The 21,858-nt window shown below is 37.3% G+C and overlaps 1 protein-coding gene across 3 annotated transcripts in view; it reads left to right on the top strand.

Annotated features, from left to right (window-relative positions):
* The first annotated feature begins 7,371 nt into the window (after positions 1-7,371).
* AKAP7 (A-kinase anchoring protein 7) overlaps positions 7,372-21,858 on the top strand; it is a 105,179-nt gene continuing 90,692 nt past the window's right edge. For all 3 annotated transcript variants that reach the window (XM_031455882.2, XM_064486699.1, XM_064486698.1), the window contains exons 1-3: positions 7,372-7,465; positions 11,685-11,816; positions 20,965-21,104. In XM_031455882.2, coding sequence (XP_031311742.2) covers positions 7,447-7,465; positions 11,685-11,816; positions 20,965-21,104 — 291 coding nt within the window. In that variant the 5' untranslated portion in view covers positions 7,372-7,446. The remainder of the gene's footprint in view (positions 7,466-11,684; positions 11,817-20,964; positions 21,105-21,858) is intronic.

Below are 21,858 nucleotides of genomic sequence, written 5' to 3'. Positions count from 1 at the left end.
AGTTGATGTCTTGTGGTAAAAGGATTTTTGCAGTTTTGTTGATTATAATTATTTTGGCTTTCTTTCATTATACAGATATAGGTCAGTTGACAATAATAGATACTCTCTGAATTGAAACCACATAATATTTAGGCACAGAGCTGTTAGGCAGTGAATGAATTCAAATAGGTGACTATCAGTAAGAAAATCCTTTACTGTACAAGGGAGAATAGACTCAGGTTTCCTCCAACTCTGATTCTGTTTCCTTCTGAGACTTTTAAACTCCTATTTTTTCCCATTTCTTATGTCATCTAACTCTTACATTATTCAAAGAAAATCTCATAATATAATTGTCAATTATACTCTGATTGGCATGCAAATAAGATTAGTTTTGCCAGTGAAGTCTTTTGTAACGTTGTTTTAAATATCAATTACACAACTGAAAGACGAGAAATACTCATGCCAAGTGAGCAATGAGTTGACTAAATTTAGAAAGATAAATCTGCTAAGCCAGATATTAATATCCTATTAATACATGCTAATACCTCCCTGAAAAATAATTATAGCACACATGTAGAGTGAAAAATAATAAATTTAAACATAAGCTGCGCTAATACTTTCCAGCACATGAAGAGAACAATGAAACCAACAAATAAGAATATACAGCCTTGATGACCCCAGAGAGTGGAATTTGACATAGCTCTTAACACTTGCCTTTTAGTATTCAGGAGCTCTTACCAAAGTAACAACGACAAATCATTAATGCAGAATGCTCTGTTGGAAAGTATAATGATAGTTTACATGATGGACATGATATAAAAAATAGCCAAGAAAACATACAGTTTTAAGCTATGAAATCTTTTAAGATAAATGATCAAATGAGAAACTAATCCCCAGCACTAATCAAATCCAGAAAGCATAATTAGAGCTGTTAAGTCTAATCTCCTAATTTGGCATGTGCCCGAATTGTGGTCAGGAGCACTAACTACTTCAGGATATAAAAATAGACATGATCTCAAAACCAACAATTTAAGAACATCATTATCTCTGAGTAATGATACAAACTAGCATACTGGCTGTAATATGTAAATGTTCCCTTTTCATTTGGCTGAAGAAAAAGAATCATGTTCTTGATGAATATGTCCTCAAAGTGATTCTTTCTTATTCTTACCCAGAAGGAAATGTAGTACGTATGCGATAATCCAGGCAGCTGATAAAATGTATTTTTTTAAATTTAGATTGTTATCACGAAGATGGCCAAAGTGTTCCATCCAGAGTCCCCTAACTCCATACACCTTCCCCAGCCAAACTCATCCAATGACCACTTATATGTCTGTAAAACTTCCAAATGGCCAAGATTCTTCCTTCAGTGCTGTCTTCTCCTTCCAACAAATGACTTCACCTGTTATCACTAGGAAAACTGACATCTTTAGAACGTTTCTCCCTCAACCACAACCCCATTCAAATACTTAGCAAGATCCATCTATCCTAACTTGCTTCCCACCTATCTCACCTACTTAAGATCAGTGCCTTCATCTTTTTCTGCCTTCATACTCCCAGTGTTACTCAGGTATCTCTCTCCTTCCATGGGCATTTAAATGGAACCCAGCCAAATATCACTCTTGCCCCTCAAGATCCAGTGAAACTAGCTCAAATTCTGATGGCATGTGAAAGTCCAACCCCCTTCCTCAGACTTCTGCAAATTCTTAGGCCCTTATATCCATAGGACCCTCCCAGTCTCTGAGCACAGGCATCCTTGCGTGCTCTGTGTTCCTCAGCCTTCTCTTTGGTTTCCTCAACAAGCTCACTCACACTTAAAATCAGTGAACGTAATTATTGACTTTTTTACTGAAGATGTCCGAGAGATTAAGGGCAGGGTCCCAGCACCCAGCACACACTTCTGCCATCTTGCTTACTCAACTGACCCCTTTTTCCATTCCCTCACTTGTCACCCTCTTCATTTGGGATTGCTCTGGGACCTACAGCAGGAAAGAAAGGCAATGCTTTTTGTGGATGCTTACTGTGGAGATATACATGGCAAGGCTGGCCACAAAAATTCCAGGGAGGGAAAAGGAAGATGAGTGAGGACACTTCTGGGACCTGAGGACAGACCAAGTGGGGCTGAGACCTTCAAATAAATACATAGCCAAAGGGATTCCACTTCTGCCGTTCCCCACATTTTCTTTTGCTTTTTTTTTTTTAAAAAGAAATTAAGAAAAACAAGAGGGAATAAAAAGATACATTGAGGGAGTTTTAATAAGGAGCTAAGTGGGTGGGAAAAGTACAAATCTTAGAACTGAGGGGAAAATCTAGACAGGTAAACAACCTTTTCCTTTTATTGTTACCTTGGAAACAGTCAGAATCAGAGCCATTCACTACCAGGAGAATTAAATGAAACTCAGAAGTTAAGGTCAGACTTTCCGGAGGTTTTCTCATGCCAAGTTGAATTCCAAGGTGAGTTATGAAGGTTTGGTAAAACGGCAGCAGATTAACCAGTCAAAGAACTGTGTTAGAGATTTATAATATGTACTTGTGGTATTGTTTGAGAAATATTCAGATCTGTTACAGAAGAAAAGAAAACTGTTATAATTTTTTCTTTTGTTATAGAAGAAAAGATGAAATGAATGGACTAAGATGTATTATGTACAGATCAGTGGTTAGTAAGTGAAGCATGTCTATGTTAAATGTAGATGCGTGTTAAAAGGAATGGAAGGTCTGAGAGGAATCTAATAATCATGAGGCATTAGATGTAAACGAGGCACCTGTGGCCAGGAATACTTGTTTCTGTATCTTTCCAATAGAGTAGGTGTGTCAGTGGCTTAGGGAACATTCTACAGATTGCTTGAACGTCAATTCTGGTTCTCATAACCACATCATAAGCAGAGGAAGCTGATGGAGCAGCAGAGAGAGATGCATGAGTACTGCATACTCCAGGATTCAGGTAGTGTGGCCCATTCACCCCAACTGCATCCAATCCTAAGTATATTAATGTACCCCTTTTCTTTCTCCTTGTTTCTCACTGTGTGTTTTACATTGATTGGATAAACTCCCTAACACAAACATTTATGGTCTGAGAATGTTTTTGTTCCGTGACCTCTGTGATAGCTTGCCTGATAGTGGACCTGAAGGCCACATTGTATCAAGATAATTTCCTACATGACATGATTTCAGAAAATGTTTTCACCCCCCAAAAAATTAAAAAAAAATGTTTGCAATATATATGACAACGGTTTTAAAATCATTGATAAATAGAGAGGTTTTGTGAAGTGGTAGAAAAAGGTAAACAACCTAGAATAAAAATAAGCAAGAGTTTTTTTTTATAAAGAAACATGTAAATGGCTTTATACACATGCAGCAACAACTAGATTCATTAATAATGAAAGAAATTCAAGTTAAAATAATAAGAATTTATATCTTCCAATGGGTTGCCGAAATAGCTCAGTTGGGAGAGCGTTAGACTGAAGAATTTATACCTTTCAAATGAGGGAAGAACTTACAATGATAGAATTTCAAAAACTGCTTATAAGCATCTAAATTGGTGGTAATTTGACAATATATTTCAAAAGACTTACAATGATTCATAATCTTGCTTATCAGTCCTCTTTCTGGGATTTTAATTTAAGGAAATAAGAAAAATGCAAAGATTTATAGACAAAAGTACTTATCATAGAGTTATTTTTTAATAATGAAAGACTGAGATGTATTTCAGAGACTGAACAGTGACAACCAACAGGAGATTGACCAAACACATTGTGATACATTTACATGAAGATTTAATATGCAGCTATAATAATATTATAATATTTAATGACATGAGAAATTAGTCATGATATGTTACAAGGGAAAAAGCAGACTACAAAGTTGTATGCAACATGCTTCTATTTTTATTAAAAAACACTGTCATGGTGTGTGTGCAGGTATATCTGTATCTAAAGGGATAGACTTCTGGTTGATGTATTATAGATAATTTTAAGTGAATTATTCTGAATTTAAAAACCATGTATAGCAAGTTACATAAATTAGAAATTTGAAATTTGAAGTCAGAAATATTTAAGACAATTTAAAATATTCATCCTGAGACTTAGTATTATCAAACCCTTTAACTGTGGCTACTGAAATAAATTTACTATGAAATAGGTGCAGTGATTTCTCTCTTTCTCTTTTTTTTAATGTAGTAAACATGGCCTCTCTTTGCCCCTTTATTATTTTTTAATGTATAAACAGTGATTTCTTAAATAAATATTATATTCAAACATTAATTGAAAAGCATACATGTTTTATTGTTAAACACACATTCCTCTCCAACAAAATGAAATGTCATTGCCTTGGGTTACCAAAGTTCTCAGTAGATTGTCTACTGGTATTTGACTGTGTCATATAGAACTGCATGACTTCATTCTCCTTGATGACCATTTGCAGCTGTAGCTGATGGGGAGGACCTCCTGGGATCAGGATGAAAAGAGCAACAAATGTTTTTCAATTCGATTATGGCAACATCCAATCTAGCAGACAGAAAGGAGCTCTGAGTTGTACAAAATGAGACTTTTATAGGTAGAAGAGAGTGGGAACGGAAGTTAAGACTAGACAAAAAATCAGGTTGGTTATTGCAAGGTTACTTTCCTTTAGGGGATGACAGGGGCCTATCAAGCAGATTAACTAACGTGCTGATCAACTGATTCCTAATTGACTGGTTTAAGATTCCATTTCTAGGAGAGTAGAAACTATAATAAAGCTAAGTCTCTGTTTGGTGACATGGGGCTTGGCATAAGCGACTCCATTTTGGGCTTTATTTTGTTTTTAGGAAAAGGAACATGCTATCTCAATGAATTCTGTAACTCTCAGAGGTCCAAATAATCTTCTGTGGCATCACTCACTGTGCACTATCCACGAAGCAGTGTAATTTATGGGAATGAATTGGTCTATTCATTTGCAAGAGATTGTCACCCCGAGGACTGAGAGGATCTGCTATGACCAAGTGACCACCAGTCAGCTGATGTCTGGTGAGGACAGAGGACTTCCTGGAAAGGAGATGGGATCGGTGAAGTTCAGTGAGATAAGGGGGTGGATAAGGGCGGCAGCCTGGAAGATTCATTAGTGATGTCAGATCCGGTGTAGAACCCTAGATGTATTTTGGAGGGATTTCACTAGGGGTTGGAGTTCTGGTATGAGCAAATAGGCCATTTAACTATCAAGATTTACACGTTAATTTTGGTTAATTTTTAAGCTTTAGGACGTTAAGATTACCCATGACCTTGTTTTCTTTTTTGAAATTTATCTGGGTGTGTTGCTTTCTTTTTTTAAACAGATATGAGTACAGATCTGATGGCTATAACATTTTATTCATTCATTCAACAATTATTCATGGAATAACCTCTATTCACTTGGGAAAACAAATACTTTAAAACAGACTCTGCCTTACAGTGGTGACTAGGAAAAGAACGGTAAAAAAGGGCTGTGTAGTAAGGGTTATTATGCAGAGAAGAGCTATTCTCTTGTTCTTGTACAAGGGAAGGAAAAACCTTTACAAGTGGAAATTTATGTCACCTTCACAAAGTAAAATTTATGACCAGCTTTTAAGCAGAAAGGGGGAGGGCAGAGAGTTCTTCCAGTGTTTGCTGTTTCTCAATTACCTCCTGCTCAAAATAACCTTAATGCTAAAGTGGCATATTTTGATTCCCTTCAGTGTTGATGGTGGATTCCTTTTTCGCAGCTTTTGCTTTATTACTTGTTACAGTTACTCATTTTTCCTTTTCTGCTATTAGGTGACCAGCTCCTTAAGAAAAAGACTTGTCTTATTCACCTGCACAACATCAGAAAGGAGTAGATGTAGGGGAACCTTTGTCCCTCTCTAATCAGCCCATAATTGCTCTGAGTGTGCAAACCAAATTCTCAACTTGCTATTATTTAACCAGAGTTACAACATTTATGATTCTCGCGCACGGTCTTTATGCCAACTGTTGTGGTTGTGCCTAAGTCCTTGCTTCTATTACTGAATACAAGTTCATGTGCCCAAAGCACAGTATGGCCAAACAGAAATTCCTTGATAGTTTTCAGGGAGAGGTTGCATAGGCAAATTTTAGGATGAGGGCTGCTGACAGGTAACTTTCTTCTGACTGGTTGGTGGTGAGGTAACAGGGCGGTGTTCCAGGAATCTTGTGCTCAGCCTTAAGTTATCATCTTCCATCTGGGTGGGGGCCTTAATTCCTGCAGAAGAACTTGCTATTGTTATGTATATTCCTTGAGGGGAAACACGATCCTGCCTTAATTGCTGCACTATCGTTTCTTCTTTGCTTCTCCTTCATTTCTGCATTCCCTTACAAACCAGAAAGCAACTGTTTGAACCTTACCTTTGGTACTCAGGGAAGGTCTAGGAGGTTGAAGCCTTTTTCTTACAAACAAGAAACGGGGAACTTGGAAAGGATTTGTACCCAGGAGGGCCTCAAGGGGTCCTGGTTGGTTTCCCTTCCATCTCCATTCTAGGATGCACTCAAGATAAGGCAAGTGTTATCATTCGCAAAATATGCCACATTAATTTGTTGAGAGGTGCACCTAATTTACTTACTGTATAGTTTTTTGCACTTAAAAGAAAACTCCAGTAGAATTCTGATTCAAGGTCAAAGGTTTTTTTTTTTTAATTAACTAAATTGTTTTTTCTCCCATTTCACTCAGATCCCTGCTTTAATGTGCTAACACCAGCAGCAACTTTAATCTCTAGGCATAAAACCATTGTTAAATAATTTGAGACATTGCCACAATTTGGCTTTTTTTCCCTTTAAAGCAAGGTAAATAATTATACAGATGCACAAGATCTCATTCCTGTACATTTTGCCGTTTCCAAATATTTTGTAATCAGAACTCTGTGTTTTGAAAGCTCTTTGCAAAACTAAACACATGTATCCTCAGGAGACCCCAGTCAGGGAAGGCTTTCAGCCGGGACCTACTCTCACCCCTCCAAGCGCGGGACGGGAAAGGCCGCCCCACTGGCAAGAGCCGAGTCTTGCCCAGGGGGCAGGGGGGCCCCGCCCGGGAGCCGAGGCGCAGGCGGAGGTGGGGGCGGAGCAGCGCGGCGCAGAGAGGAGCCCCCATTTCTCCCCGGCGCAGGGGTCACGGCTCCCCTTCCCCCGCCCTGCCCACGCGCGGCCCGCCTCGCTCGCCGCAATCCGGGTACCACCGGCGCATCGGGTCGGCCTCTTCCGCTCGCTCCGGGAGCCCGGCCGGGGCATGCAGCTCCTGCGGGGCCTGCGGCTCTGGGGGCTCGGCGCCTCCGCAGGCCCGCTCTCCGCGGCCCGAGCCCCCGCCGCCCGCCCCGGCCGCCGTCCCCCACCCCGCCCCCGCGCGCCGCCTGCCGGGCCCCAGCTCCGCCCCGGCCTCCGCCTCCGCGCCCGCCTCGCGCCCAGCCCCGGGCCGCAGCTCCCGGCCGCCGCCGCTGCCGCCTGCAGGGACCCGCCGCCCGCCAGCGCCGCCGCTATGGAGCGTCCCGGAGCCGGTGAGCCCGGGCGGCCTTGCGGGCCGGGTGGGGCGACCGGAGCCCGGGGGCGTGGGCCCCGCTCGGCCTCTGGGAGGGCCGGGCCTCTCCGCCCCGCCCGCGCCCTCGGCGCGAGGAGCGCGCCCCCACGCCCGCTCTGCTCCGGGTCTCCTCTCCCGGCTCAAAGCGGGAACCCTGGTGTGATCAGCGCTGCTTGTAACCAAGCGTTTTAGTTGTTGCGACGGGAGGCCTGGGGTGTGACTCCCCCCCCCCCCCCAAGTTTCACTTTTCTTTCTTTTTCTGATCTTAGGAACTTTTAGAAAGTTCATGACAACACACACGCGCCGACGGTGTTTTTGTGGTCAGGAAGACCTAGAACAAGCTCCATTTTTAGAGTTCATCACAAAGTCCTGAACCACCACTTCAGGTTTCCTCATAGAACTTTGTTCTAGGTGTAGAAATGACCTCTTTAAACTGGCGCCAAATCTGTCGTAGGGCCCATAATTAATCTCCAGCTTAGGTGAGCATTTACTGTGAACTGAACTTTATGCGTAGAGCGAGCCAGGGGTTGGGCTTTCGGTGAAAGGGCCCACAAATTAGAGAAAAAGTGCTCTTCTGTGCGATTTTTCTAGTGTAAACGAATAGAAAGAGATCAAAAGCCTGAGAATGTTGAAATGTTAAACAATAGCCGTTAACTGGTGTAAATATGTTTACAGTTGTTAGGGGAATGAAATAATGAAGGCTGCAGGGCTGGCGGTTTTAAGACTCATTTATAAAGGGGTCCATACGGGAGATTGTCATTGTCAAAGAGGAAGGATTCACACCCCAGTTCCTTGCTTTAGTGTGTGGCCTTGCAGTTGAGGGTGCTGATAGCGGACCTTTAAGACGTTTGTGGAGTTTACTGTCTTACACTCCTTTTCAGATATTATTAACTTATTTTGTCCATTTCTCTCTACTAATTTGGATTGCACTTTTGTTCTCTCTCTTTTTTTTTTTTTTTTTTATGATGAGGAAACCAAAGCATGGAGGCCAGGTGACTTGACGTTCACACATCTCTCAACATTTCTCCAGATGTGAGATGTTTCTATTGTTAGAAGCTAAGCCAGGTCTGGTGTGGATGGGACTGACCCTTTGCACTGGTTCTTGGGGAATATGCCTACTTGTACGTAGTAGGCGTGAACAGAAGAGAATCTTACTTAATAAAGTTGTACTTTATAGTACAGATAGGAGACTTGCATTTTGTGTGACAAAGGGCAAACTATCCATTTCTTTTCCTCTTTTGGTCTTTGATGAAGTCATTTGCTTAAGCGCACATATGTTTGAATATTAGCATATATTTCATATATGGTTTTATAGTATATTTTAAATGTGTGCATTAGTTGTTTTCTTGTAAAAGTAATAGTGGTTAATTAGCCAAAGGATATAAACTATTTCTAAAGCTGTTATAGCTATGCTCAAAATATATTTGTGTTTTTCCCATTTCTACTATTCAGATGTTTTAAGTAGACAGTCTTGTCATCTAATAGATGAGATAACTACTGGGTCCTAAAAAGTTCACATGAGTTGCCCACTTGCTCTCTGTTGTTGATAATTGAGCTCAAGGGAAACTAAACATTAAATTATTTTAAGAACATTTTTCATTTAAAAAAATGACTAAATTTAATTCGTCATGTTATTTCATTCTTCCTCTTGGCTTTGAAATGTGTTATTAGAGCACACAAGTTAGCCTTCCCTCCCCATTGCACATATTGCTAAGAACCCAGTATGTGTGTTCCAAGTAGCATGTGGACTTCGGAGCTGGTATTGAGATACCACTGTTAAAGGGGCCAATTTCATATCACTTATTTCTCCCTCCGCCAGCTTTATTGAGGTACAGTTGACAAAATTGCATTTAAAGTGTATAGCATGATGATTTGATATAAGTATACATTGTAAGATAATTACGACAATCAAGTTAATTAACACATCCATTACCTTACATAGTGAGAATGCTTAAGATCTTCTCTCAACAAATTTCAAGTATGCAATTCAATATTATGACTGCTAGTCACCATGCTGTACATTAGATACTTAGAACTTATTACTGAGTCCTTAGATTAAGAACAAAATAGAGAAAAAAACAAAAGTTGGGTTTATTTCATTTTGTTCTGATTTTCATTCAGCTTTGCTCACATATAATTGCACAAATAATCTTTGTTGCTGGCTTTCAAGTATAAACTACATGGTCAGTGATGATTTTTTCTGTGTAGTTGCATGTACCCAAAGAGATGAGATATGTATTGATCTATTAAAACTTTTGTTTAAATATTAGCTGCATTTGTGTTTTCCAGTGCAAGCATGAAAATAGAAAGGAATCATTTACTTATTCTCACATATTTCAAATAGTTGTGAGTTTATGATTAGACTCATAGTAAACTAGCATTTATTGAAAACCTGGTGCCAGGCACTCATACTTAATAAAGTTTGAACTGTACTATAAATAGTAATATTATTAAGAATGTACTATTAATTTTTTTTTTAGTTTTGGTATTGAACATGACTAATTGATAGACAAAAACCAATTAACAAAAAGGTTTTGTAATTTTTTGCTTTTAAATAGGTGTGTTGGGAGTGGGTGTGTGTAAACAATAGTAAAGATCACTCAAATTGCAATAAAAATTTAGTTTTTTGGATATGTATGTTAACTGTGACCTATTATGATATTTATTATGTTGTGTGTTGTAAGCCATATTCTTTAAAAAGTTTTTTTTAATTAAACTATAATTGGTTTACCCTGTGTTAATTTCTAGTGTACAGCAGTGATATACATATATATATATAGGAGATATATATATATACCTTTTCATTATAGGCTATTACAAGGTATGGAATATAGTTCCCTGTGCTATACAATAGGACCTTGCTCTTTATCTATTTTATATATAGTAGTTAGTATCTGCCAATCCTGAGCTCCTGATTTATCCCTTCACCCTACCCTTTCCCTTCTGATATCCACAAGTTTGTTTTCTACATCTGTGAGTCTGTTTCTGCTTTGTAAATAAGTTCATTTGTGTCATTTTTTTGTATTCCACATATAAGTGATATCATATGATATTTTTCTTTCTCTTCCTGGCTTGCTTCACTTAGTATGACAATCTCCAGGTCCATCCATGTTGCTGCAAATGGCATTATTTCATTGTTCTTTATGGCTGAGTAGTATTCCATCATATACCCCCCCATCTTCTTTATCCAGTCATCTGCTGATGGACTTTTAGGTTGCTTCCATATCTTGGCTATTGTGAATAGTGTAAACCATATTCTTAATGGAATATGTTTTTTGGGTTTTATGTATGAAATTAGAGGATTACAACAGAATGAAATAAATGACTTCATTAATATCTTTAGTGTAAATTAACCCTTAGGAAATATATAGAGTAGAAATTATATAAGTATACTAGGATTTTATTCAGTCCTAGTTCAAACAACATTTGTGTCTGTCAGTAAAAGCATGGAGAGTAATTGTACTGGGGAGATCAGCTACTAATAAATTTAGCAATTAACTTTTTCAGTTTAAACACACACTTTTCCCCTTAACCTCCTCACAAGGCATATGATTGTTCTACCCATAACAAGAAAGCAAAATAGAACAAGGACCAAATGTGGCTTTTATGTTAGTACATGTCCATGGGAAAGATGTCAGGGAAATTAAGATCTTTTTGGTTTTTAACCATTGAATTTCCAGAAAAGTATATTTTAAGCCATGTATTTTTAACTGAATTTCCAACGTTAATGTAATAATGGAGAGAAAGAAATTTGAAGTCTTTAATGAAGAAAAAAAAGTCAGAACTTGTACAGATGAGGATGCATAAGTGATGTTGTTAAAAATAAACATGAAAAAAACTCAAAACCTTGTTGGCTTGTTCAGAAGGTATGTGAAAAAAACCCAAAAACGTAGTTTTAGAATTAGGAAAATACAGCCATAAGACACCTTGAGGATAATTGATTAACACAGTCTTCATCTAACCCTGAGTTGAGTACTGTGCTTCAAAAGATTGTTAAAGCTGTTTAACATAAAAATGCATTTATAAAAATGTAGAATATTCTATAAATAATATTTATATAAATAGTTGTATAGTACACTTGAATACCAGTTTTACTATTTCTTAACAAATGTTAATTTATATTGAATTCAGTTGAGTTGTTTTAGTGTAGGGTAGGAGTTAAAAATTAATAATATACTTTTCTTTTTGTGATGTTAAAGGAGGAATAAATTCCAGTGAGGGTGAAAATGTGTCAAAAAAAAAGGAGCCATCAGAAGAATTGGAAGCCAACACTGTGGATTCTCTGGTAGATTTGCCATTTGCTACTGTAGATATTAAAGATGATTTTGGAAGTAAGTACTTTATTAAATAAATATTTGTTTGGAAGCAATAAATAGTAAATTTAGTGATATGTATATATATATATATTTTTTTCTTAATATATTAGTTCACCTTAAGTACTTGTCATGTTTTTAATTTTGGGTTGTTCATTAATAATTGTCTATTGATAATCTGTTGTCAAAACTGTCACAGATATTATTAAGACATGTCTCAAGTTTTGGGCCAGATCATTCTGTAGTTTGTAAGTACTTCAGAAAATAAGGGGCCAGAACATTCCATGGTTTATAACCACCTTAGTTATTCTGGAACCACTGCTAACTTCAGCGGTACGCATTCATCTAACAGATGTTTACTGGCCATTTGATGTGAGCCAGGCTCTCTGCTAGGCATTGGGAGGGTCACCAGTGAGCAAGAGAGATGTTATCCCTGCTCTCAGGGAGCTTAACAGACCAGTGTTGAAAACAGTTAAACTTCTAATCAGTTAAGTGTTTATTAGATCGAGCCAGTGCTTGAGAGCTGCATCCACAAACTTCACAGAACCAGTGCTTACTTGATTGAAATACTACTGGAACTACATAAATACCTAAATCTGAATTTCTTGTCATTGTGAAAACAATACTGTACATGCTACCTGGGGCTGCTTCCCCTGAAAATGTGACAGACTTGCCTGTTATCCAGGTTACTTATGAATAGGAAAATAAGGAAAAGCGACAGTGTCTTCCACAAATATTTATTGACTGTGCCACTCACTGTTTGCGCCCTTACATAGAAGTTTGCTATCATTTGATACAGTTTTATCTTGAGTGGGGTTCTGTAACTGGAGGCGCCATGAGAAATTATCTTGTTCTGTCTCTTCATTTTTGAGAAGAGCAAATAAGACTCAGAGAACTCAAGTAAACTCAGTAATTTCACACTGTTGAAAAGAGCTAGTTATAGAATTCGTGGTTTCTGATTTGTTAGTTGTCTCTTTGATGAACATTTATTGGATGCCTGACAAATGCCAGGTACTGGTGCCAGATGTTGGGACAACTGAGACACAGGACAGTATTGAAACACATGACTGTCAAGAAACTCACAGCTTCACTTGAGGAGTCAGTACATTAACAGCTGTAATCCCATAAAAGGAGTGCTGTAGAGGATGCTGTGGGAGTCCATGGGGCGGGGATGTGTGGGCTGAGGCATCTATCCTGGATGTGGGGTAGAGGGTGTCCTGGAAGGTTTCCTAGAGGTTTGGCAAGAGTAGAGGCTTGGTGGATAGGTATGAACTGCCCAGGGTTCTTTTCTCTGCACCTGCTGTCCTTGAGCTTAACTGATCATCAGAACTTTCTGTGGAGTGATACAAAAGTACAGAGTACCCTTTCCTACCTTTGTGTCAGTCCAGGGAATCTTTTTTTCTTTTTTTAAACATCCCAGGTGATTTTGATACTCAGCTGGTCTCAGGAAACACTGCTTTCTATCACACTGTCTTGCAATACAGCAAACTTGATTTATATTTTGGGGAGATGTAAGGAGAGAGATGCTTAAAATGTACTCACTCTCTAGGTATCTTTTTAATCAGTTTTCCCCAGTCCATAATCCAGGGAGAAAAGGAAAGAAGAGGTGTTTGCTGAGTCAGGGCAGGGGTATCCCATCTTTTCTTTGGCAGCTGGCCCGTAGACAAAAACAGCTTTTGTGAGTTTCAGAGGCATTAGAGAAACCTTCATTTCAAGATTAGCATACTTTTCAAATAGAAGACACCTTTTAGTTATGAGAGGCAAGAATAGTGAGGATTGAATTATGCTTTCCTCTTAATTCCTTACTTTTTAGCAAATAAAATGCGTATACCTTAAAGTGTAATCACTTCTTTATGATTTCATTACTGTCCCTAATTTGGATACAAAATAATTAAAAATTCTGGATACTAATGCCTACGTGCCTGTAGTGGGCATTGCCCATCCACACTTCTTCCCTCTGGTCACTGTCCCAGTCTCTGGATCACTCCCATGGGAGTGATCTTAAGTTGGACTGGAATGAGAGATGAAGCTTGCTCACAGTTCCAGCGATAGGTGCTTCTGACTTACACATATCCTACCCGTATCCAATATAGATGAACAAATGGCTTCTACTATGGATGAGAGTGAGATACCACCAGAATGCCAAGAGAAAGTATTTTCTTAGTTACTGTGTCCTTGTATCTCTACTGGAGAGGAGAAACAGTGACCACTGGGGCCAGAAAGAAGGAGAGGGGTGTTGTCTGTGGTTCTGCAGTCCATTCCTGCTCTGAAAGGTACAGCTGCTTTTTCAGAGGAAGGCCTTTGGGATGTTAGGCCAATCCTTCATATGAATAGGGATCTTTTCTCTGTAGTATGTGGTTTATTTCTTACTAAAGAAATGCTTTTATCCATGTAGGTTTGGGGCTCAGGTCAGTCCACAGAAGTCCATTTTTTAGCTATATAGTACTATACTGCTTTTTGATAGTTCAGACTTTGGAACTAAAGTCTTTGTGTGTTAATCTAGACTCCAAACCATTGTGTATATTACTTTTGTGGAAAGATCGATTTCAGATTCCAAGCTCCAAGTGACTAGTTTGGTAGGATGAGAGAAATAGAAAACTTGTATTTTAAGTTTTGACTATTTCATTTTCTACTCGTGGGACCTGGGACACTTAACCGTGTGAGCTGGGCTTCTCCGACTGTGAAATGTAGACCATCCCCTCCTGCTTACCTTGTAGTGTTGCCGTACAGATCAGAAGAGGCAATGTGTGTAAGTAGTACAAGTGCTGCTTGTAAAACCTGTGAAACTGATCCCTTAGTTATCTGGGCCAACAAAAGTTAAATCCTTTGCAAATCAGAAACTATGTACTAGTTTTTGCGACGTAAGATTTTTATAGAAGATGTGCAAAAACTGGATCTTTGTTGTCAACTGTTAAACCTTAAGATAGATATGGTAATATCTATCTGTCTAAGGCATAGGATCATCCAATTGTGGCTTGAATGCACTTAACATGGCTTTCTCCTCCATTGAGTAACATGGAAATTAAATCAATCGAATGGTTCTGTGGTAGACAGCAACCTTGACATTCTCAAGGAGCTGGTTATTGCCTTTAGTTCTTTCCGTTTCCTTTGGTGGGTGGAAATTGTGAGTTAACTGCCAAGAAATTCTTGCTGATAGAAACTCTGGCAGAGCAATAAGGGAAGTAGTGCTGACAAGAACATGGTGGGAAGGGGAATCCTTGCCAGTAAGAAAACTCCTTAAACGTTTGGCTCAGAGTGTCTCAATTGTCAACTAGTGAGTGCAGTGTCATGATTAGGTGTCATGTGGTCTGGTTGGTGGAAATGGGTCTTGACATTTTTCGGTTAGTTTTGTTTTTGAGAAGAGACCATATACTAGAATTAAATGTTGGAATATGTATTAGAATATTATGTTAGAATTTGATGGAAAATATATTAGAATGAAATGTATTAGGATATAAATAAATAAATAAGAAATAAAATATCTGAATGTATGTAAAAAGAAATCTTTTAGAAATGTTGAAGCAGTACAAACTGAGCCACACCTTTGGGTCTATAGGTTGGGTGTTTTCTGGGAGAGAATCCAACATTAGTGAGTTGTTCAGCTGGACCTGCTCACAAGGGGAAGCATTGTTAGTCAGTTGGTTAGAACCCAGTAAACCATCCAGAAGATGTTGGAGGTTGCTGTGGGCCCTGCCTCTGAAAGCTGAGTGGCAGCCTGCAGAGGAGAGTTGTTCTGCTGCTGATAGGAAGGGCTTAGGGTGCTTCCCACAGAGAGTGCAGGTTTGTGGAGACCTTCAGTTTGATGGATTTTGCTCTCTTTTGAGAATCACAGTCCTTACCTATGAAACCACACTTAGGTCAAGGTTCAAAATAAAATAGTCAGGGTTTTTTTTTTAGGGGGGGTCACATGTCTTTCCTAGACTTAAGAAAGATACTTATTTAGGAAGGGTCTAGTAAAAAAGGTTAAAAAAAATTCTAGTAAATAGTCTCTTCTCAAAACTGGAAATCAGTTCTTCTGTTGAAATTATTACAATCTTTATTTTAACTTACACAGAATTCTAATGCTTACCTTATAATTATTACAGATTTTAGAGATACAGGAAATTATCATTTTGTTACTTACTTACTAACTAATACTATTAAGTTGTATTTTAAAAAATACTTCAACTCTTAAGTATTTTAAAATGCTGATTTAAACTTACATTACCTGAAAAAATTTTTTTTAACAGAAAAATATGTATTTTAACAGAAAAATAAAGATTAGATCTCAGTACTTGGTATAGCAAGTGATTATCCTGAGTTAATTTTTAAAAAAGGATAAATTGTGTTCTGTTTCCTCTCTGTAATTAATTGGGGAAGCCTGTAATGCATATTCTAAATTTTATTATGAAAGGACTTAAGTCAAATATTTGTCCCAAATAATAAAAAATAATTGGTGCAAGGCAAAGGATGTAAAAGATAAAATCCAGTTAGAAAACAAATACATGGGAAGTTATGTAACTTTATAAATATAAAAGGATGAACATTAAAATATGATTGTAATATCAGATTGGCAATATTTTTTATAAATAATGCTCAATGATTTTGATGTCATATCTCCATTGCTTCTAACAATGTATTGTCATAGTCCTTTTAGAAAGAAGTTTGTTGGGATCTTCAGCAATGTTCATACCTGGGGTAGAGCCACTCATGGAATTCCCAATATAAGGACATAGTCTTACTTGTGGAGAGAAGCTTTATTCATAAATGTGTGTCACAGTGTTTTTGAGTAGTAAAAATATTGGGGGGAACCCCAGATGTCCATTAGAGAGTAGTTGAGTAAGCTATACTAGTGCCTTTAGATTACGTGTTAATGGAGTTACATGTTATAAAAATAATATTTCTGAAAACTGTCATAGGGAACATTTCCTATATAAAATGTGAGGTAAAAAAAAGTAGGGGAAATTGTATATGCTGTTGATCTACAACTGTGTAATACTTTATGTGATTTGTCACCAAAATTAATAGTGATTGTGTTAAGATAGTAAGTTTCTAAGCATTTTTTGTTCCTTTCTTTAATCTTCAAATTTTATGAATGGTCTTGATTCTTTGCTTGAAAAAATGCGATTAACATTTTGAATTATGGTTAGAAACTTGCTTTTAAAGATGTAACCTTCATTGATTTAGTAAACACAGAGCTAGGTAAACTCATTTTTTCCTTGATGCTGTCTGCTAAGAGATCACTAATAGAGTTAAACTCAGGTGGTTAGAAGTGAGAGCTGTGAAGTCAGGCTGTCAAGTTTCAAAATTTGCTCCTATACTTTCTTACTGTGTACTATGAGCAAGCGTCTAGGCTCACTTGTATTATCTCTGATGTTGGCATAATCATGGTGGCTGTCTCGTAAAATTGTTGGGAGGATTCCACTCCTTGCTAAAGTCCTTACAACAGTGGGTGGCACAGAACTAGCCTTTGTAAATTTTATTAATTTAACCTCACCAAAATTTTCTGTCCAAATGTATTTGCTGAATTAAATATGTAAAAAAATTGCCCCTTAAGAGCAGTATTTTATAGTAATGTCATTGAATGCTTCCAGTACATCATTGAGTGCTTTATAGTTCATCACTTAATCCTCGTGGAAGATGAGAGCAGTAGAATTATTTTTTTTTAGGAAGAGTTAGTAATTTTCTGAAGATGATTCAGAGAGTAATTCTATGAAATATAGAAGGTAATATTCTAAGTTGTTTACTTAAGAAGTTTGAAGAATGGTTACTTTAAAGATTTTGACCACTTAAGTAATAGGAAAGAAGGAAAAGAATATCAAAACAAAAATCTAGTTCACGCGCAGCCTTTTGGCTGACAGCGAGTGAAAACAATCACCCAACAATAACAGATGGACAACCTCATTAAGTTAATTTCTCCTGTAGTTTATTCTCTTGTAGTTTTTTGAGGGAATAAAAAAAACGTTAGGGAAATTAGATAATTTAATAAAATGACATTTGTGGTGCTTTAGGTAAAAAACCCGATGCCTGTATGAGAGAGTTACAGCCTTTGTCAACAAGACCAGTTTCATTAGAGCACATTAAAGTGGCTCCTGAAATCATTATGAGAATTAACAAGTGTAATAGATTAAATTTATGGGAAGGGTTTACAAGCTCTACTACAACAAATAATTTTGGTTCTTTTTGCTAAACAATAAAGTTACTCTAAATAATCCAGTGAAAGATCCGTGGCACGTGGCCAGAGCTCTCTACATTTTGCTTCTGAGGTCATTGATCTTTAATGTTTGTATTGTAAGCTTGGTGTTACTTGAATATTCTGCTCATTATATTTTCGCAGGAACTAAATAAAAAGTATAATAGCAAATTGTATTTTAGAACTTAGAGTATGATTTAAAAGTTAGAAATAAAGTTTGGTAAGGAAAAAAGAGATTTTTATACTCTGGCCAGACAAGTAAACCTACAAATGAAAGGCAAAGAAGATACGCAAACAAGAGAAAAGAGATGTTGGGTTCAGTGTTTAGCAAGTGGACCATAAATCAGCAGGACTCACTGAAATAAAAAAAAAAACAAAACAGGCAAACATTACTTACAAGGGCAAATTAAACTGTACTACATCACTGAATACACTCAGGATTCTTTCCTTTTTTTGGCCAGCTCTCATCAGATAATTTTAAACTCTGTGCAGTTTATGATGCCTAACAAAAGAAAATTTTAGATAATGTAGTTCAAAGGACAGTTATATACATTCTCCATATTTAATTTTTTAAAAAACTGTTCAGGGTTGCTCTTCATTTTTGAAAATATTTAAGTGGTTTTAATGATGAAAAACAATAGATTCTTTTTAAGTTCCCCTAAATGATCTTAACAGATATAAATTTCCCTAATTATGTTTAGCTCTAGGGAATATCTAATAATTATATTAGCTAATAACAGTACTTACTTTGCACCAGGAAGTAGTCTAAGAGCTTTTGTGTATTAACTTAGTCTTTAAAAATGTTCCTGTGAGGTAGCTATAATTAATATCCTCAAATTATAGAAGAGGAAACTGAAGTGAAGAGAGTATTTGTGACTTATCTGAGATCACATAGCTAGTAAGTGAAGGAGCCAGGTTTCAAGCCCAGAAACTCTGGTTCCAGGTTATATTAAAATTGGATTCCATTTCCTGAGTGCCAATTATAGCAGACGGAGGTGGGCTAGAAATGTATTTAGAAGTGGATTTAAAATATGGTCCTTCATTAGCATATTTTGTGGCTTCTGTTTAAAGTTAGTACATTTAGCTCATGTTATTACGGTGAAAGGTAGGACTGTTGCTTAGATATCTGAAATTATAAGCAGCTCAACATATTGATTTGATTTGCCACATTAAAAAAAGTTGCATGGAAAATAAAACCCAGTGGCCTCATATGAGGCAATTCATATAATGCTCGTAATTCAGTCGAGAATGCTACAAACTTTGTATAAAGTTCTGACAAGGTCACATATATAAAAGAAGCTAAGAATTCATATTTCAAACATGTGGTTTCTGTAAACCAGCATTTTAACCATATTAATCATTACACACATTGCTGACAAATGTAGTAGAGAAATGAATGCATGAACACACTGGGTAATTTTGCCTTAACCCATAACGATACAGTCAGACTTGTTACCCAGGTGACCTTGCTCTTAATTTACCTGTCTTCTAGGTCTCCTTCGAGGGCTCACTCACAGATACATGTTAGTCCTAGAAAGAAAGCATGTCTATTTCCACAAACCCTTAGTTTTTAAATTTTAAACATTTCCTACTATTTTTCTTAGAAGTTAGCATTAGAATATTATTTGCAACATTCATTTAAAAATTCTTTACTATTGCTGTTTCAAAGAGCAATGAAATAAGGACAATTCCATCTGTCCTTTTGTTTTGTACGTAGTTGTAACTACTTATCTAGAACTGCGTTGGAGAAGCAGTTTGATGCAGTAGAAAGTACACCAGAAGGAGAGAGTTAAAAGGGCTAGACATCCCAGACTTGACTCTGACATGGGGCAGCTTTTAGAAGTTTTTCCACTCTTCTGTTTCATCACATGCAAAATAAAGAGTTTAGCTGGATGCATACAGGCCTTGTGCTCTTGGGAGCTCAGACTTTTCTCAGAGTCCTTCTCAAGGCACTATGTGCAGGTGGTCACTGCGGTATGTTAGAGTTGATCCCAAAGATGAAACCGATCTCCTAGAATTGCATGTAAGGTAAGGTGCTTCCTCCCTCCCTCCCCCTTTCCAAAATCATACCTCAGAAAATATAATTATATTTGAATTCTTACAGAGTCTCTGTGAGGTACTCTACAAGCTACTGTTCAAGAAGACACAGTCTGAAAAATCACTTCGTGGTCATTTTGCATGCACATGGAAGCCCCTGATAGAATCTTTACAAGAGACAATGGCATTTCACACTGATTTGGAAATGATTTCTGGGGGGTATAGCTTTGTAATTAGAATTGTTGGATGTTGTAAATATCTTCCGAAGATGACTTTAAAAAGTTGCATGCCAAGTATTATCTATGGTCGAGGATCATTTAAAAAATTTTTTTAATTTGTTGCTGACAGATATTTTGTAAGATACAATAAAACAGGAATTGTTAGCAAAAAAGATGTTAATGAAAAAGACCTACAAAATAGAAACAGATTTGACAGACAATATTACTTTGCCTATTTGCTCTGAAAGTTTGTAAAGCATTCTCAGTTTTTGCAACAAACAGCTTGTAGTGTGACGCTGGCCACAAACCAGACTTAGAGTGGTACTGCTGTGAGTGGTTTTGTTGTACATATGCATATACAGGATGGATAAAAATATAATTTTTCGTAGCATCATGAGAATTGTGGCATTGTTGTTAATTATGCTCTAGATCAGAGGTTTGTGCACCATGGCTTGAGAGCCAGATGTGGCTATCTGGTTTGTAAATAAAGTTTTATTGGAACTCAGTTGTACTTGTTTTGCCTGTGGCAGACTTGGGTAGTTTTGACCAAGACCATATGATCTGCAAAGCCTAAAATATTTTTTATGAGGTCCTTCATAGAAGAGCTTGTCAACTCCTGCTCTAGATTTGAAAGTGACAGTTGTGAATGATGATTGTGACATAGCGCTTGTTCTTTTCTGATTATATTATCTTTGTTTAAATGCATTAGACATATTATTGTTTGACTTTTTTTCTCTAGTCACTGATGTACCTCAAAAAAATTTGGAGAGAAGTAAAGAACATGAACGGATCAATAAAGATCAAATAAAGAAGAGGGAAAAAAAGCGAAAAGATTACCAACCCAATTATTTCCTATCCATTCCGATCACCAGCAAAGAGGTGCTATTTTTTTTTAAAAAACTGTTTTTGCTAAGTTTTATTCTAAACTATCTTTATGGTATACTAAATGCTTGTAAGTCCGTTTCCTCTCAGTTTTTAAGAGTCTTTGGTGGCATTGTAGCTGGGCCATACAAGGAGTATAGAATATGTTTAAACGGTAACTTTGAAAAATAATATTTAGACAGTCATATTTAAACAATAATTTTGCAAGAGCTGCTTGAAAATGTGTTGCCAGGTGCCATGTCAAGGTCCTTTCTAAGTGTTTGTTTATCATAATGAAGGAGTCTTTCGGAAGCAGAGAGCAGGTAGAAAAAAGAAAATTCTGAAGTCTCTGTGGGGAAAGAAAACTGAGATTTCTTGCTGTTTGGTCCTGTTTATGGTAATGATTATTGCAACGTAATTTTTTTAAAAAATTACTCATTGTACCAACTTAATATAGCATGATAAACTTGGTAGACATCTATTAAAAATCTGAAAAATTAATGTGGCGTCAATGAAAGGAAATGGGACCAGCAAACTGGACCACAATAAGAAACCCTGATATGTGACTAAGAGAGAAAACTGCAGTGTCTAAGGCTTCTAGAGCAGTGAGATGTGAATTAAAATGCCTCAGGAAAGCACACCTCGCTTAGAAGACTGACTGTTTTTACATCATGACCCAATTTAAGAGCTAGATCTGAATTTCTGTTTGATTGTGAGCTATGATCTCTTAACCAGACACATTTTCAGGTTGCTCCTCCCTTTATTTAACTAG

Source organism: Camelus dromedarius, chromosome 6 (genome assembly GCF_036321535.1).
Source record: "Camelus dromedarius isolate mCamDro1 chromosome 6, mCamDro1.pat, whole genome shotgun sequence".
NCBI lineage: Eukaryota > Metazoa > Chordata > Mammalia > Artiodactyla > Camelidae > Camelus > Camelus dromedarius.
The sequence above is the reverse complement of the archived record's forward strand: the minus strand, read 5'-3'. Positions and strand labels throughout refer to the sequence as shown.